The following is a 16,437-nucleotide window of genomic DNA, read 5'->3' on the forward strand; positions in this document are numbered from 1 at the left end:
AAGACAATTTTAAACATGCAGTGGATGAATATATAAACTGAACTACGGTGTACGCATTTTTACCGCCACAAATTAAATGAAGTCAATCAGATATCAGGAAACGGAACAACGATAAGATATCAAAATACTACTTAACATCTGGTACATCACTTAAACATTGGCAATCAATACGCAATGTTGCGCTCTGACTAGTGCACCTGGTACAGTGTTTGAACAACAAGTGTGTTGTTATCGAAAAATCATAATCGATTTTTCTGTCTATTGCATGATAACTTGATACGGATGTATTTGAGATCGAAATACTTTTAATTAATATGAACACTTTGAGATGAGTCAAAGATTGCGAGTCCGAATTTCATCGTTATTTGGCCAAGGGCTGAAGCATTTTTAATATGCAATTCGTGTGAAGAAGTAAAGTATGACTGTGTTGCAAGAATGAATTGACACTGAACTTAAAAGAACATATAAAACAGGAAATGCTACATCAAACATTGCATTAGACAAAACACGTGAATTGACTTATACTCGATATACACGGTAGAGTGATGCCACTGCAAATGCATTAATATATAAGTATTAACCGGAGTAACGAGACTTTAAGATCTAACTGATACATATTGGAAAAGATTGGGGTAAGTATCTTCTAGTGGCATTGTTTCTTCCGTGACCGTTCCAGGGCGGAACTCAAAATATTTTTTGATTTCATTATTAATGTTCACGTTGTTCGCGTACTTTATGTTTTCCGTTATATTTTCCGTTGTGTTACCTTTTGGGTGCTCCGTTATGAATTCTGTCGCATATTCCGTTGTGTTTTCTGTCGCGTGTTCCGCTGTGTTTTCTGTCGCGTGTTCCGCTGTGTTCTCTGTCGCTTGTCACACTTTGTTATCTGTCGCGTGTTCCGCTGTGTTTTCTGTCGCGTGTTCCGCTGTGTTCTCTGTCGCTTGTTACACTTTGTTATCTGTCGCGTGTTCCGCTGTGTTTTCTGTCGCGTGTTCCGCTGTGTTCTCTGTCGCCTGTTACACTTTGTTTTCTGTCGCATGTTCCGCTGTGTTTTCTGTCGCGTGTTCCGCTGTTTTCTGTCGCGTGTTCCGCTGTGTTCTCTGTCGCCTGTTACACTTTGTTTTCTGTCGCATGTTCCGCTGTGTTTTCTGTCGCGTGTTCCGCTGTTCTCTGTCGCTTGTTTCGTTGTGTTATTTGTCGCGTGTTCCGTTTTGTTTTCTGTCGCGTGTTCCGATGTGTTTTCTGTCGCGTGATCTGTTGTGTTCTCTGTGGCGTGTTCCGCTGTGTTCTCTGTCGCGCTTCCGCTGTCTTCTCTCTTCAACTCGTGACATATAAATGGTATTATTATTATATATAATTTTGTCGTTTTCCGTCTGTCCGTGCGTCGTTCCTTCCTTTCATTCGTCTCACCGTGTGTCCCTTTTTTGCCCGTAACTATATCTTGATATTCATTTGAAAGATAATGTTTCAATTTTGTCAGAACGTCTCCCTTGATAAAATCCGACCGCTTGTATAATAGGGTCATATGGGTTCAAAAGCAAGGTCACATTGTCAAGATCAAATCATAGAAACAAAATGGAACAGAATTATGAAAATACATTCCACACCATATTCATCAAATTTGATCAGAATGTTTTCCTTGATAAACTCTTGGACAAATTTACTGGGTCGCATGTGGTCAAACATTATGTCAGTAGATCAAACATTTGAAAACAAAAACTTTGTCCGGAATCAACTATTGATTGTTCAGGCTTTGTTCAAACTGTTATTAGAATGCTTCCCCTTGATGTTATCATAGAAGTTTTTTAAAGTTGGTCACATGGTGTCAAAAACTAGGTCATTGGGTCAAACCTTAGAGGATATTTTAAGAACAAACTGAGACAATATATCCACTCCAATCTTCATGAAACTTATTTACAATGTTTGCTTTGATGACATATTTTATTCGATTGAAACTCGTTCACGTTGGGTCAACAATATGGCTACTGGAACAAATCCGCAGGCTATACTATACATTTTATATGTACGTGAAGTTAACGGCCTAGCGGCCTAGCGGCACGTAAAGTTAGTGGCCTTGTGGCCTAGCGGCCTAGCGGCGTGAAGTGAGCGGCCTAGCGGCCTAGCGGCGTGAAGTTAGCGGCCTAGCGGCCAAGCGGCGTGAAGTTAGCGGTCAAGCGGCCTAGCGGCCTAGTGGCCTTATATGGTATCTTATTTCAAAGTATAAATATATGCTTTTTCTTCTTAAACAATGATAAATTAACTGTTTTTGAGCACAAAATATCAATTTCAAGCGATTTTCATGCTATAAAATAGAAAAATATTTGATAAACTTTTTAGATTTTTTTTTTTGAAAATCGCTTGAAATTGATATTTTGTGCTCAAAAACAGTTAATTTATCATTGTTTAAGAAGAAAAAGCATATATTCATACTTTGAAATAAGATACCATATTAGGCCGCTAGGCCGCTTGGCCGCTAACTTCACGCCGCTTGGCCGCTAGGCCGCTAGATCGCTTGATCGACTTCTTGGAAAAATGTTGAAAATCGCTTCAGACTGATGACAGTTAATTTATCATTGTTTAAGAAGAAAAAGCATACGATACCATATTAGGCCGCTAGGCCGCTAACTTCACGCCGCTAGGCCGCTAGGCCGCTAGATCGCTTGATCGACTTCTTGGAAAAAATGTTGAAAATCGCTTCAGACTGATGACAGTTAATTTATCATTGTTTAAGAAGAAAAAGCATACGATACCATATAAGGCCGCTAGGCCGCTAGGCCGCTAACTTCACGCCGCTAGGCCGCTAGATCGCTTGATCGACTACTTGGAAAAAATGTTGAAAATCGCTTCAGACTGATGATTGGTGCATATTAACAGCAAACATATCATTTTGTTAGCAGAGCAGACATGTTTGCATGCTATAAAATAGAAAAATGTTTGATTAACTTTTTTGAAAAAATTGTTGAAAATCGCTTGAAATTGATATTTTGTGCTCAAAAACAGTTAAGTTATCATTGTTTAAGAAGAAAAAGCATATATTCATACTTTGAAATAAGATACCATATAAGGCCGCTAGGCCGCTAACTTCACGCCGCTAGGCCGCTAGGCCGCTAACTTCACGCCGCAAGGCCGCTAGGCCGCTAGGCCGCTAACTTCACGCCGCTATTCTTATATCCCATATAGTTGTAAAACAGCTAATATCTTAAATCGACCGTACATAGCGGTCCATCATTATGTTGCGATACTGTATTTTTCGGCTGGAATATTTCCCTAGCAGTTAATTTTGATTTCAAATACATTGCCTTATCAGATTATCAGGCGGGGATATCAAATCAACGCTTTACCTGTAAAAATCGTTTCGAATGTGGTGAGAATTTGTAATAAACCAGTCATTATCTCAAATAGAATTATATTAAAAGACCTAGACCCAATAAGTGTATTTTTATCTTGTTCTAACTACAATGTCTTCAAGGGATAATTTATTGATATGCAAAGGAGATAACACACAGATTCAGACGTTCTTATAATTTCTTATAAATAATTTGTGAATTTTTGAAGTAAGGCAAACAAAAATCAGGTAAAATTGCAATTATTTCTGTACTTTTGTATCAGTGACAAGAACATGTATTTATATAGTTGTATGTTGTTGGTGGTGTTGTTGGTGTTGTTGTTATTGTTGTTGTTGTTGTTGTTGTTGTTGTTGTTGTTGTTTAATATTAACATTTTTGTGTCGGTACTTATTTAAGACGAATGTTTCAATCATTTTTTTTCAATAGTGGTTGAAAAATGATTCAAAGCTGAGGATTCGCTTTGTAATGACGAACGTATTGTTGTCATAAAAGCTTTGGTTAGGTACAAAACTATTACCAATGGAAATAAGTGATTGCTGAATAATATCAATGTATTGGAATTTCTGAAAAAAAACAGGTTATTGCCAGTTAGCATTGTATATTTATAAGATATTATTTAAAAAAATAAAAATAAAACAATGATCTTAGGATGACGTACTTACACAAGAAACGGGAATACAATACAGTACATATACAGATAACAACGCCGTGTTTAATCTACCGATTGTTTAACCTTACCTACTAACATTAATTATATTACAGTTCAATATTTTTGAAGCAAAGTTTAAAGCTAATAATAAATTCGTAAGAAATTAGCAAATTAACGTATGATTAAATTAGAAGGAAGACTCTTAGACCCACCTGCCTAAAACAATACATACTAATGGGAAAGTACCCTACAAAATAGCAATAATCATTCCTTTATAATTGTATCTGGTTGAAGGTAGCAGCGTAAAATCCCGACATTATCATATAGGCCCAGTCGAAAGCTTATTTGATACGAAACAATAAGCGAAAGAAAGCCCGGCATCTGTCATTTGCCTAATAGTAATCAGATCCCCCGTAAATCTAGTATCAAGTTTACATTATATTGTTTTGAACTGTTTCTCGCTCACCGGCATATCTCAAGCCGGGCCGGAAACACATGATTTGTTGTTTTTTTTTGTCCCGCGACACATTGCATACATTTAAGCAGTAACTAATGCTATCATCTCGGAGAGCGCATTATATAGCTGGTTTTGCCAGCCCTGATTCTTACCAAGAATTCCATTGGTGATATTCCAGAATGCCTATCAACAGTGATACCTGTATCATTTTGTGGTTTTGCTGTTTTTAAGTTTTAAGTTCAGGTTAGGCTTATGTTTGTGTAACGCAGTGAAGTTTTTCCTCTTGACGTACTTCATGAGTGTATGACTTTAAGAGTGTATGAGTTTAGGAACTAAAGACTTTCACCGATAATGCACAAGGTGGTATCAGTGATAACAGTGATATATGTTCAAAGGCAGTTTTTTTTGCATTTAAACCTTTTCAATACTACAGGGATATAAAGTTCTAGTTGTACAATAAAAAGGCACCTCATTGTGTCATTTTTATTTTAGTTTGAAATATTGGGGCAGCGAAGATGTTTCTAGACTGATAATAAATCGCCCATAAAAACGAGTGTGATTGGCATAGAAACTAAAAATAAGTGATTAAATAAATATACCTTGAACTAAATACAGGGCTCGCAGTTATTCAAAAGAAAAGCGTTGAATCTTTCTTCAGGGCCGGTGTTCATTAAATGTCTTAAGTTAATTCCTTACTTAAACACTTGTCTTAAGTTAAATATATTAGTGGTCATAATTATGGAATAATATCTATATAACACGTTATTAAATTTACTTTGATTTATTTTATCGAATATTCATATTGTAATCCAATGTTAAAACACTGAGTACAACTACCTTTCTTTAGCAAAACATATTATGATTATTATATTCCTCACTAATAAATAAACGAATGAATTAGACTATATGCTTGTTATAAGTGTACAAAAATGAAGTCATACTATAATGCCAATTTCAGTATAACATGTGTATGAGGAAATTAAGATAATCTTTGAATACTAGATTTTACTTATAATAATAGTAATATTGCTCATCAATTGTTAAAATTATTGACACACATGAGGATTTCCTGTAACAGTCTTAGACTGAATTGAAACTTGGCGATATGGAAGAATTCGCAATGACAGGAATCTAAAATGCTGTGAACTTTGTGATACTGTATACCTAGTAAAATTTATTGTGCATTTGTATTAAATATATTAACGTTATACGCAAGCTATGTCAATTCTGGTATTTCACAACACATGGTAATTCTTCTTATGATATACAGAAGAGATAATACGTCTCAATTCTGTAAATGTGTACTTATTTGCTAGTAGGACTAAGTCTTGCTATCTCATACCTACATATATTGACTATCACATTGTCTGTCTACTTGCTGTTATATCTGTTTTAAAGTTATTATATTCTGAAAATGAATACTTGTTAAACCAAACGGTATTTACCTTAGTACTAGGTTGAAATACTTAACATGATTAAAAATAGGAGTTGATAAACACATGTAATGAGAAACTTATTTAAGGAATGAATTACAGGGTTGATGTCATTATCGGGGTATGAACGCAGTTGGGCTGGTCATTTTGTGTGGCGAAGGACTCCACGTGTACTTTGACCAGCCCAATTGCGTTCATATCCCCGATAATGACATCAAACCCGCAATTCATTCCTTATATTCACACCAATAGTTCATTATTTCATTCAAGAATTGTTAAGAAAATAATTCATTTCATTTAAGAAAACCTTTCAGTAATCCTTTCCTACCCATTCTGTAAATAGAACGACCCGACTGTAACCGGAAACATATTTTCAAATGACGTCACAATAACGCGGGAAAAGATCAACCACTTGAAATCACTTAAAACGTAAAAATTGAAACACTTATGGCAATAATACATTTAAAAAATAATAAATTAACACTTTTTTAATCTTAATTTATATTTTACGGGACCGTCTGGCATACTAAAAGCAATAACAAGATCAATAGTTTTCATGTATATTGTTATTATTGTTAAATGACCTTCTTCGTGGCCTAGTGGTTAAGCTTTCGCTACGTACTAATTTAACTCAATGATGTGTTTTGTGGCATTTATGTTTCAAAAAAAGAAGACGTAAAAAGTTTAATTTATGTTTGTAAATTATAATATTTGTAATAATTGATACAAGTATGATTTTTCCTTTGGTGCTATTTTTGATGCATTTTCTCCTTAGCAATAGTATATATATATATTTGATATGTATGTAATGTATTTTTAATGTAATACTAAATGATACATTGACTATTGTTTATATGTATGATCATGTTGATGGATGATGAACTGTATATTTAAATCCAAATAAGCTTTTCTATTATATTATATTTTTCAATTTCACTACGATTATTTTAAGAAACCAGGTTAAGGTCTGAATTGGCTTAAGATGTTTTATGTATCCCGACCCTGAACTGTTCATGGAAAAGGGGAATACAACGTAGATAAGGTTTCCAAAATTTGAGTTATTTCTTCTCTTTCAAAATTACACATAATTGAGTGAATATATTCATGAAACCAATAACGTTTTAAAAACAAGATTGAACTACCGATTGAATCATTTGTATCATGTCGACATAAACGAGCTATACCACGACATCTTTTCAAAAGAATGTCGACATGTTCACAGGTTACCGGGACATGTCGACGTAACGAGCTATACCACGACATCTTTTCAAAAGAATGTCGACATGTTCACTGGTTACCGGGACATGTCGACGTAACGAGCTATACCACGACATCTTTTCAAAAGAATGTCGACATGTTCACTGGTTACCGGGACATGTCGACCATATTGTATCCGACCACACCATGTAGAATCCATACTATATGAAGTGATCATAACTCGTTTAACCGTATTTATTCGGCGACAAATTACAAGTCAACATATCCCTTAAATCAGTGGACAAGTCGATAAACTTTTGATATTTCGTGTTGTATTTCTTAACGTCCACATTAAATCACTCGACTGCATGCTCACATTATCAGTATTATACGATTAACGCTTTCACAGACCCTTCCGATCGTATCGTTACAAATTATTGTTTCTTGCCAATCAGGGAAAAGCAAATTCAAATCACTGCAAATGATTCCAGTTGAAAGCTGTGTGGAATCAAATCCCCATTTATACTCTTTGAATACTCGTCTCGAAAAAGGCACAGTCCGTGCGTTGAGAGGGGCTGGCCGCTATACGTAAACTTTACTAATTATTCTAGCACACCGATAGGCATTTCCGGTGATTTCAGCCGTGCTGGAAAACTCCATCTGGCATCCCCCCATGCCAGATGAGTCACGCGCTGTGACGTAATACTTTCAATTTCTATTATTAAACACTAAATGTAACCATAGTTATGCGATTTTAATAGATGAGTTCCATTAACATTAACTTTACAAAAATATTCCTTAAAAACAAAACAAAATAACCCTTAAAAGACGTGATAGCGAAGGAACTTATTGACGTATGCAGTGAATACAAATTACTGCGCGTCATGACGTCAGTAAACATCATCGCACGCGCTTTTTGGTGAAATGTACAAAAACGCGCTTTCTTATGTTTTTTCTTCACAAAAAATGTTATTTAAGGTATGCTAGAAAAAATATCTATCATGTGTGTCCGTTCCGGATAGAAATATCCGACCCTCGGGCACGCTGTGTAGCCTGGCAACTGGCAACGCAGGTGCCCTCGGGTCGGATTTTTCTATCCGGAACGGGAACACATGACAGATATTATTATTACAATATGCATAAGTTTGTGAACCGCATACTTCATACGCAAATGTCATTAATTTATATAAAATGCTTTCCTTGTGTTGTCCATGAATACCTTCAGCCGGTCCTGACCTAATCAATACCAGAAAATCATGGCATGTATGTTATCATTAATACTTTGTAAATCAGAATATCAAGGAAAAGATGACATTACATGTAAATATACATATAACATATAAACCGCGGTTTGTTTTATCCTTTTCTATTTTTGCCAGTAGTTTAATTAAGATAAAGAACATAACTGTAAGTTCAAATATGTTATTTGTTATTGATTGAAAGTTTCAGTTTGAAAAAGCTAATTACGACAGTGTGTGTGTGTGTGTGCGTGCGTGCGTGCGTGCGTGCGTGCGTGCGTGCGTGCGTGCGTGCGTGCGTGCGTGCGTGCGTGCGTGCGTGCGTGCGTGCGTGCGTGCGTGTGTTGGGGGAGGGGGAGGGGGTGCGTGTGTGTGTGTGTTGGGGGAGGGGGAGGGGGTGCGTGCGTGTGTGTGTGTGTGTGTGTGTGTGTGTGTGTGTGTGTGTGTGTGTGTGTGTGTGTGTGTGTGTGTGTGTGTGTTGGGGGAGGGGGACGGGGGTGCTTGCGTGTGTGTGTGTGTGTGTGTGTGCGTGTACGTGTGCGTGTGCGTGTGCGCGTGTGTGTGTGTGTGTGTGTTGGGGAGGGGGAGGGTTGCGTGCGTGTGTGTATGTGTGATGGGGGAGGGGGTGCGTGTCTGTGTGTGTGTTGGGGGAGGGGGAGGGGTGTGCGTGCGTGTGTGTTATTGTTGTTGTTTTAAGGACGATTTTCATACAATGTAGCTTAAGTGTTATGTTTTCTATCATCCTTTAAATTGAATATAAGTGTTCTCTCTGCGTACATTTTCCCATTAATGTATGTGATGTCTAGTGTTGGATAATGAAGCAGATCTGAGAATGGTTCCGGTTATTGAAATTAATGTTACCCAGATCGTTGTATAATTGGTTGTACTTTTCGGTTTACTGTGATTTCTGAAAATATTCCCATCGTCGTCGTATAAAACTGTACATTGGTAAAATAACGACACACTTCCTTTTTTATGAGAAATTAAACAAACATTAAAATACTAAGCCTGATTTATTTATTACCAGTAACTGGACTAGTAGTGTAATGCTAAATTAATTTTAGAGTAACTTTGACTAAATCTCCAGGTTCGGGTAGAATTTTGTTATTATTTCTTTGCGGTATATATCCTTAGTGTTAACTTAAATAACATCCTTAGATTTCCGGTTTTAAAGAGATGATCTAGTCAACGGTCAAGTGCGAGGAACAGCAATGTCACGGCAATATAAAACCACAAGCGCTCAATACAGATGGTCATTCTTATCAAGATCACATCGTTCGGCTCTAATTGTCATCGGATCAGATAGGACGATAGTCTACGTATTCTTCTCTTCATCGCTCGGATGAGTTGTGTGACGTTTAATTTCCAATCATCGCTGCCACTCAATGCATGGGAACTACATTGTTCACTTTGCCTTATACAACATTAAAGGGTTAGGGTAGGCTTCTCAATTCCTCATGATACAGCGTAGGTCATGTGGTCAAGTAAGACCTTCAAACCTCTAACATACCCCACGAACCTATCATTAATCATTGTATATACACTTGGAACTTTGGGCATCGTTATATTGGCAGTCCCCTTTTTGCAGCTTATGTGCCATTTGCAATGGTCCTCTTCTAACCGGAAGCTCGGATCGTAGGTAAATAATTATAAATAATAGTTTAAAGTATAGGAAGAAGGATATTCGTACCATACATTAGGGCTTTTAAATTTAGGAGATATGTAGAGCTAGGTTGCAAAACTTTCCCTGATAATTTGTTTAATACAATGCACCAACCATTGAACAAATCATTTGTCAGAAAGCAAACCAGCTATGAGGAAAACTTCTTATGAAAAGAGTGTTGAAAAGTGTTTTGTTTAGTGTTTCAGAAAAAAATCAAAACGTATACATTCTTCCGAAGCTCAAGTTCACTTGTAACAAGTTCATTAAAAGAGAATTACTTAAATTGTATTATAATATCAGGAATATAATATCTCAAAACATCCGACTAACAAAAAGTTATTCATGGAAAGATACAATGTGTTCGATTGTTTGAGAATGGAACATGACGGGCCTGCCTAGTAATAATAACCATTTCATAATTTACAAATAACAAATTGCAAACGGATTATATCTGAAATATTGAGAATGCTAATTACACAAACATGCAGTGTCTGTTAAATCCTTTCTCAGATAGCTACTGACATTTTAACGTTGATAATAAAATGAATGAAAATAAACGCCAACATAAAAGTTTGGTACAAAGCATATTTCAAAAATAAATCTCAAGACATCCGTCATCTTTCCTTTATCTGGTTAATGAAACATATCTTGTAAAACTATCATATAATATAGTTACAGATTGCTTTCCGCTAGACAATACATATCAATATGCAGTAAATATTGATATCATCTCAGATAGAGCATAATTTAACACTTTTTGTCAGCTCTGTTTTCTAGTGAAGTTGTCCCTTGATGGTGCTTTACACAGATTATAAACAATGGAACTTTTATCTCTTTATTGATGTTTAATTGCAGGGAAATGACTTCGTGCAGTAGTTTTTGGATCAACATGCGACACAGTATATTTGAGACGTGACTCTACGCTGAATAAGTGTCGCGTTGTATGCGTTTTGTATTATCTTTCTGCGGGGTATGATGATAGTTGAATGCCGCTTGTAATATCTTTCTGCGGGGTATGATGACAGTTGAAGTCTCATTATCCTTAAATGTATTTATGAGAATACGAATCCAACATTAAATAATTGGTATTGTGAATCGAAAGCAAAATAAGTGAATCATTACCAAGAATGTTTAGAAATTGAATGCAAAACGTTTAATACTACAAAAACTATTTTAGATTTGAATGTTATGAAAAACCTGTATCTCACGTTTATGTGAAAACGAACTCGTATAATGATTATAATCCCACCACCCCCACCCACATAAAGAGACGTAAAAACTACTATAAAGTTTAGGAAACGTGCATGTACCGTGTTCATTCTTAAACATCTCTACGTCGAAATGTTTGCTAAAACTGTAAAGAAAATGTTGAAATCGCAGACACCCTGGGCGGTATTCATAAACCGTCTTAAGTCATGACACCCTGGGCGGTATTCATAAACCGTCTTAAGTCATGACACCATGGGCGGTATTCATAAACCGTCTTAAGTCTTAAGTCATTTCCTAACATAAGCCATCTTCATAATAAGTAGAGAATCTCACCTACCATAGGATACAATAACTTCACAGCATATGAAATACACGAATGTATGTCATTATCATTGATTTGATTCAAAATACATACTCTTATATTAAAAACACTTATACTTTTCTTATTACTTGACTATGAAAAAATAGGAAATTTACTGAAGTTAAGATTTTATAACTCCCGGCTCAGAGAAAATATAATTTAAATGATCGCTCGTTATGCTATATCGCAGTAAAATTATCCTTCAAATCGTCCGACAAAAGACTTCAAAATGGAATTAGTAGCTCTTTTGCTAGGCACTCGGCATTTAAAAGTTTGACCTCTAACTTGGACCTAGGCCTTGAGCTGGCGTGCCAGTGATGTGAATAATGCATGTCGTTTTGAATTTTTGAACATTTCACCCGAGTGTAATGATAATTCTTCATTGGAATTTAAACTACGGAGCGGACAGGGAAGTATGGGAGACGGACAGACAGACAACATTCGCGCTTGACACGATATGTTTCCCCAGCATGAATTGGGGAGTGATACAGACAGACGACATTCGCGCTTGACACGATATGTTTCCCCAGCATGAATTGGGGAGTGATATAGACAGACGACATTCGCGCTTGACACGATATGTTTCCCCAGCATGAATTTGGAAGTGATACAGACAGACAACATTCGCGCTTGACACGATATGTTTCCCCAGCATGAATTGTGGAGCGATATAGACAGACGACATTCGCGCTTGACACGATATGTTTCCCCAGCATGAATTGGGGAGTGATATAGACAGACGACATTCGCGCTTGACACGATATGTTTCCCCAGCATGAATTGGGGAGTGATATAGACAGACGACATTCGCGCTTGACACGATATGTTTCCCCAGCATGAATTGGGGAGTGATATAATGTTGCTTGAGTTTAAAATGAGCGCAATTTCTAGTCACATCTACATAACAGCAGTTGAAGGTGTATGAGGGTGCGATACTTTAACTGTTTATTTCATGGAAGACAACTTTCTTGTGCTTTTAACCCTAAATGAGAGTTCTTGGTAATGCACTCTTATGCCAAGGCAAGGCAAGGCAGTAGTGTTTTCAACTTTCTTCGGAATGTAGCGGGCAGGTATCAAAACTGGGACCTGCAAAGCCCAAGGGTTGGTCCAAGCCATTTTTTAACTGGGTGAACTACTGTTATTATTATCATAATATTTTTTATAAAGTTCTTCCTAATTAAAGATACGGCTTGCTCTCTTATTAATACGCTTAAATAACTATTCTGTCCTATGTGTATTTTAATGCAAGTCGAATTAATACACGACATAAGACAGAATCAAGGAAAAACATAAACCCTTCTCGCCGTGTCATGGCAACATAACTGTTTAATATTTTTGACAAGATTATACAACCCAAACAAAATGTATTTAACTACACTTCATTATTCATACAATTTCCAGTAAAAAACATCAACCTGTCAGAAAATGCATTGTAGATGCTCTTTAAACAACTTGTTTATTCAATTTCAATAGTTGCATAATTCATTATCTAATAACCGGTAATAAACAACTCAGCCTACAATTTATATCTTGTTTTAATAGCAAAAGCATTACAAAACATACACATCAATAACAAATTGATGTTGGCAGCATTGTTATAACCAGCACTCACTGTTCTGGCAAGTATATTCACTAACATAATAAAAACAGCAGGTTTAATAAGGCCTCTGGAGACCTTTTCAATACCCTACTACCTGACAAAATGTCCACAAAAATGACTGCTTTGTTTTACAGTATGTTAAAACAACTCTGAATAAAAACATTACATATTTAAATGTTGACAACTTCCGTTTCAATGTTGACAAAGTAGGCCACAATTTCAAATCGTTTTTATATGTTATCATAAAACCCTAGTTTTAACTGTCTGCTGTCATGTGATTGATACGGTCCAAGACTTCAGACTGCCGCCGAAATAGGTTTTCTATTTTCTGATGTATTTGTTATCATTTAATTTCTTAAATAAAATATATGCCTTTACCTATCACCTATCAAATCAAATATTTACATTTTTGTTTTTGTGTTTTTTTCGAAATGTTCAGAAATGTCTTATATTTGCTAACATCAAAACATTTGCTAATGGACCTCTTTGAACTACGTACACATTTCAAACATTTTCAAGAAATACATATAAGGTTTCATTTCATACGTTAGGCTTATGTGATCGATATTATATCTGTTGTGAACATAAACGACAATAAAACATTATTTGCTTTCCACTGTCCCATTTCCAGCGCTTCATCAAATGAGCATTCCATATGCATGACGCTGAATAGCGAGACATAACGAGCTGCTTAAAATGTGGCTCTAGTTGCCTAACAATGTGAATTATGAATATTTAACGTGATGCAATTTTCTGTCGAGACGAAGAATAAATAGTCAGTCTGGAGCTTTTGTCATGCTATTCAAATATTACGTCAAGCATTACTATTTACATATGGAAATGGTCTTTGAAATGAATCAGACGAGATTTCCCGTGCGCCTGGAAGGAAATATGTTTATATAATAACCATTTTTCTCAAAATTACTTGTTTCATTGTCAGTATTTTTATAAATATATTTATAGGCTTGTATTGTATTATAGTTGAAATGTTCACATGAATCAAATGGTTTACCTCGATGATAGATTTTTTCGTCAATGTTAACTATACATGTATATTGTTTATCGCTATCCTCTGTATCTGAATGCCTGGCTAGACTTGTGCAGATAAGAGTAATTTTGGGTTTTGATATGTACGCATTTAATAAGAAAAGGTTTTTTTTTGTATCTTGTTACTTTTACAATGGTATTTTAAATGATCCCATGCCGATCGGTTGTCGGAACCAAACCGAAAATAAACTGATACCTTACCGTTGATGTAAAAGAAAAAGGTAGAAACTCACATTTTTGCAAGCGTTTCAGTTAATAGAAATGATCAGTTTCCCGCAAAATGTCAAGTAAAGGAGGAAGAAAATATGTGTTTAAGAGCACAATATAGCCGTTATAGACTGTGTGCAGTAATTTGATCCAAAAATCATTGCAGGGTCAATAATTTATAAAAAAAAAATCATTGACGATATTAACTAAGGAGAGTCACAATTATGTGGAAACAAATAAAACATAAATATTTTTAAAGATAAGATAAGATTTGTTATACTTATCAATTCCTTCGCAAAACCATGGAATATTAGTCATTGAATAACCCATTAAACATGTGGAATACCGTGTTAATTACAAAAGTATGGATCAATACTCAATTGCATTTGAAACCTTATATTCAGCTTTTGTTTCATGAACAATGCACTGTCACGGATAAAGCATTTAGGCATGTCATAGTATTTCAATACAGACCGTAACAGGGTGTCCAACGTGTTTTGTGTTTTCCCGAATTTTAAGTGAGGGGAATGTGTGATGCGGAATAAAATGGCGGTGTTCGAAGAGATTTTTGTGTTTTATGAGGATATGTTCACCTGGAAAGTAAGTTTTATCACTTTTCTCGCAATATAAATACGCCTACCCGGAGGCCACACATGTAGGCTTCTATCAGTTTTTTTAGAGTTTCTAGAGGCATTAACAAAAAAGTATTGATTGTATAAGCTGAACGAGTGCATGTTTACACAGTGAAAAAAGAAAATTGCAAGGCTTGAAACTATGTTTTTTAGTCAAAGGGCACCTTTCTATTACCTTTATTAGCTATATTTCATTGGGTTTTTTTTTGCATATATTTATTTCCGACGGTTATTGCCCTTGCTTGTGCACTGTACGGCCGATTTTTCTATGTTCAATCACCGTTTATGTTGAGCGTGGAATTCAAGGCAGTTTTTGTAAGATGCAGAATCAGAATAAGTTATTCCTGCATAGCCCAAACCATGTATATCATTGTAATCGTAGTCAATATATCTGCAACCTGTTAAATTCCTTAGCTAAACCATTGAAAACTCTTTTTAACTTCTTACACTGACGTACAACTAAGATTTCTACTGGACAGGTGATACGAAATATCATAGCATAAATATATTTTACCCCACAACATTTAATATCAAACCTATCTCAACATTAACATATACCAGAAATAAATGAAGGTTCCTTTTGTCATATTTTTTTACATAATTTAAACATAATTGAACTCAATGCACGGGATTGATACGTAGAAGAGCTTCACCAATGGGGTTGATTGGGGCTATTTTGCAATTGATTTTTTCATTAAATACATTTGGTCTTTGTCAACTTATTTGTTGTCAAAAATCCTTTCCGTTTGAATGCAAACGGCATTTCACCTAAATCTGACCAAGTGTCCTTTGGAAAATTAAACTCTTTAACGAACAAAAACATTTTACATAGGGCATAAACCACATTTATTTTAATACCAGTAGATCATAGACCCATGTGCCCGAATATCATATGAAAATGGCGACAAGTTCAAAACATGTGTAAATATTCAAACAAACATACACCTGTACAAAATATGGTTCTTCGGCTACCAACAACTTTGCATTTTGTTAAACGAAATTCTCTGAAACATAGGCGCCTCTTAAAAATTGCTACTGTCCATATTAACGAGTCGCTCGTCCTAAATGTTGAATACTTGTTACAGAACAGTATGTACCGTATGTAAGTTATCAGTCCATCATCCTCAATTATCTTCTATTATCTGTGTTTTATGTCTGGTAAAAATAATGAGACGGAAGGAAAGTATCGAGCCTACACTGACATTTCATTGTGTTGAGCGAAAATCTCTTCAATTGAGCAAAAATAAATGTCGTACAATACATACTCTTGTTTCTACGAAATCTACGAAAAACCAATGTTTGTTTTTACATGTAAGTTAAATAATAATAATAATAAAGATGATTTCACTGAGTCAACATGAGTACGCTAAAAATCAATATCTCATCAAATGTCCTCA

General features: G+C 35.6%; 2 protein-coding genes across 2 annotated transcripts in view; one reads left to right on the forward strand and one right to left on the reverse strand.

Moving 5' to 3' along the window:
- Positions 1-781: 781 nt before the first annotated feature.
- On the reverse strand, positions 782-4,468 carry LOC128204722 (pre-mRNA-splicing factor 38B-like). The gene is made up of 2 exons (XM_052906125.1): positions 4,463-4,468; positions 782-1,321 (listed from the first exon to the last, which is right to left on the reverse strand). Exons 1-2 carry the CDS (start codon positions 4,466-4,468, stop codon positions 782-784), a joined length of 546 nt encoding a protein of 181 aa, XP_052762085.1.
- Positions 4,469-14,888: 10,420 nt separating this feature from the next.
- The window catches only part of LOC128206147 (alpha-2 adrenergic receptor-like), a 44,988-nt gene continuing 43,439 nt past the window's right edge, over positions 14,889-16,437 (forward strand). The window contains exon 1 of the mRNA XM_052908440.1: positions 14,889-15,008. The gene's annotated coding sequence lies outside the window, so the exon portion shown is untranslated. The remainder of the gene's footprint in view (positions 15,009-16,437) is intronic.

Source organism: Mya arenaria, chromosome 10 (assembly GCF_026914265.1).
Source record: "Mya arenaria isolate MELC-2E11 chromosome 10, ASM2691426v1".
NCBI classification, from domain to species: domain Eukaryota; kingdom Metazoa; phylum Mollusca; class Bivalvia; order Myida; family Myidae; genus Mya; species Mya arenaria.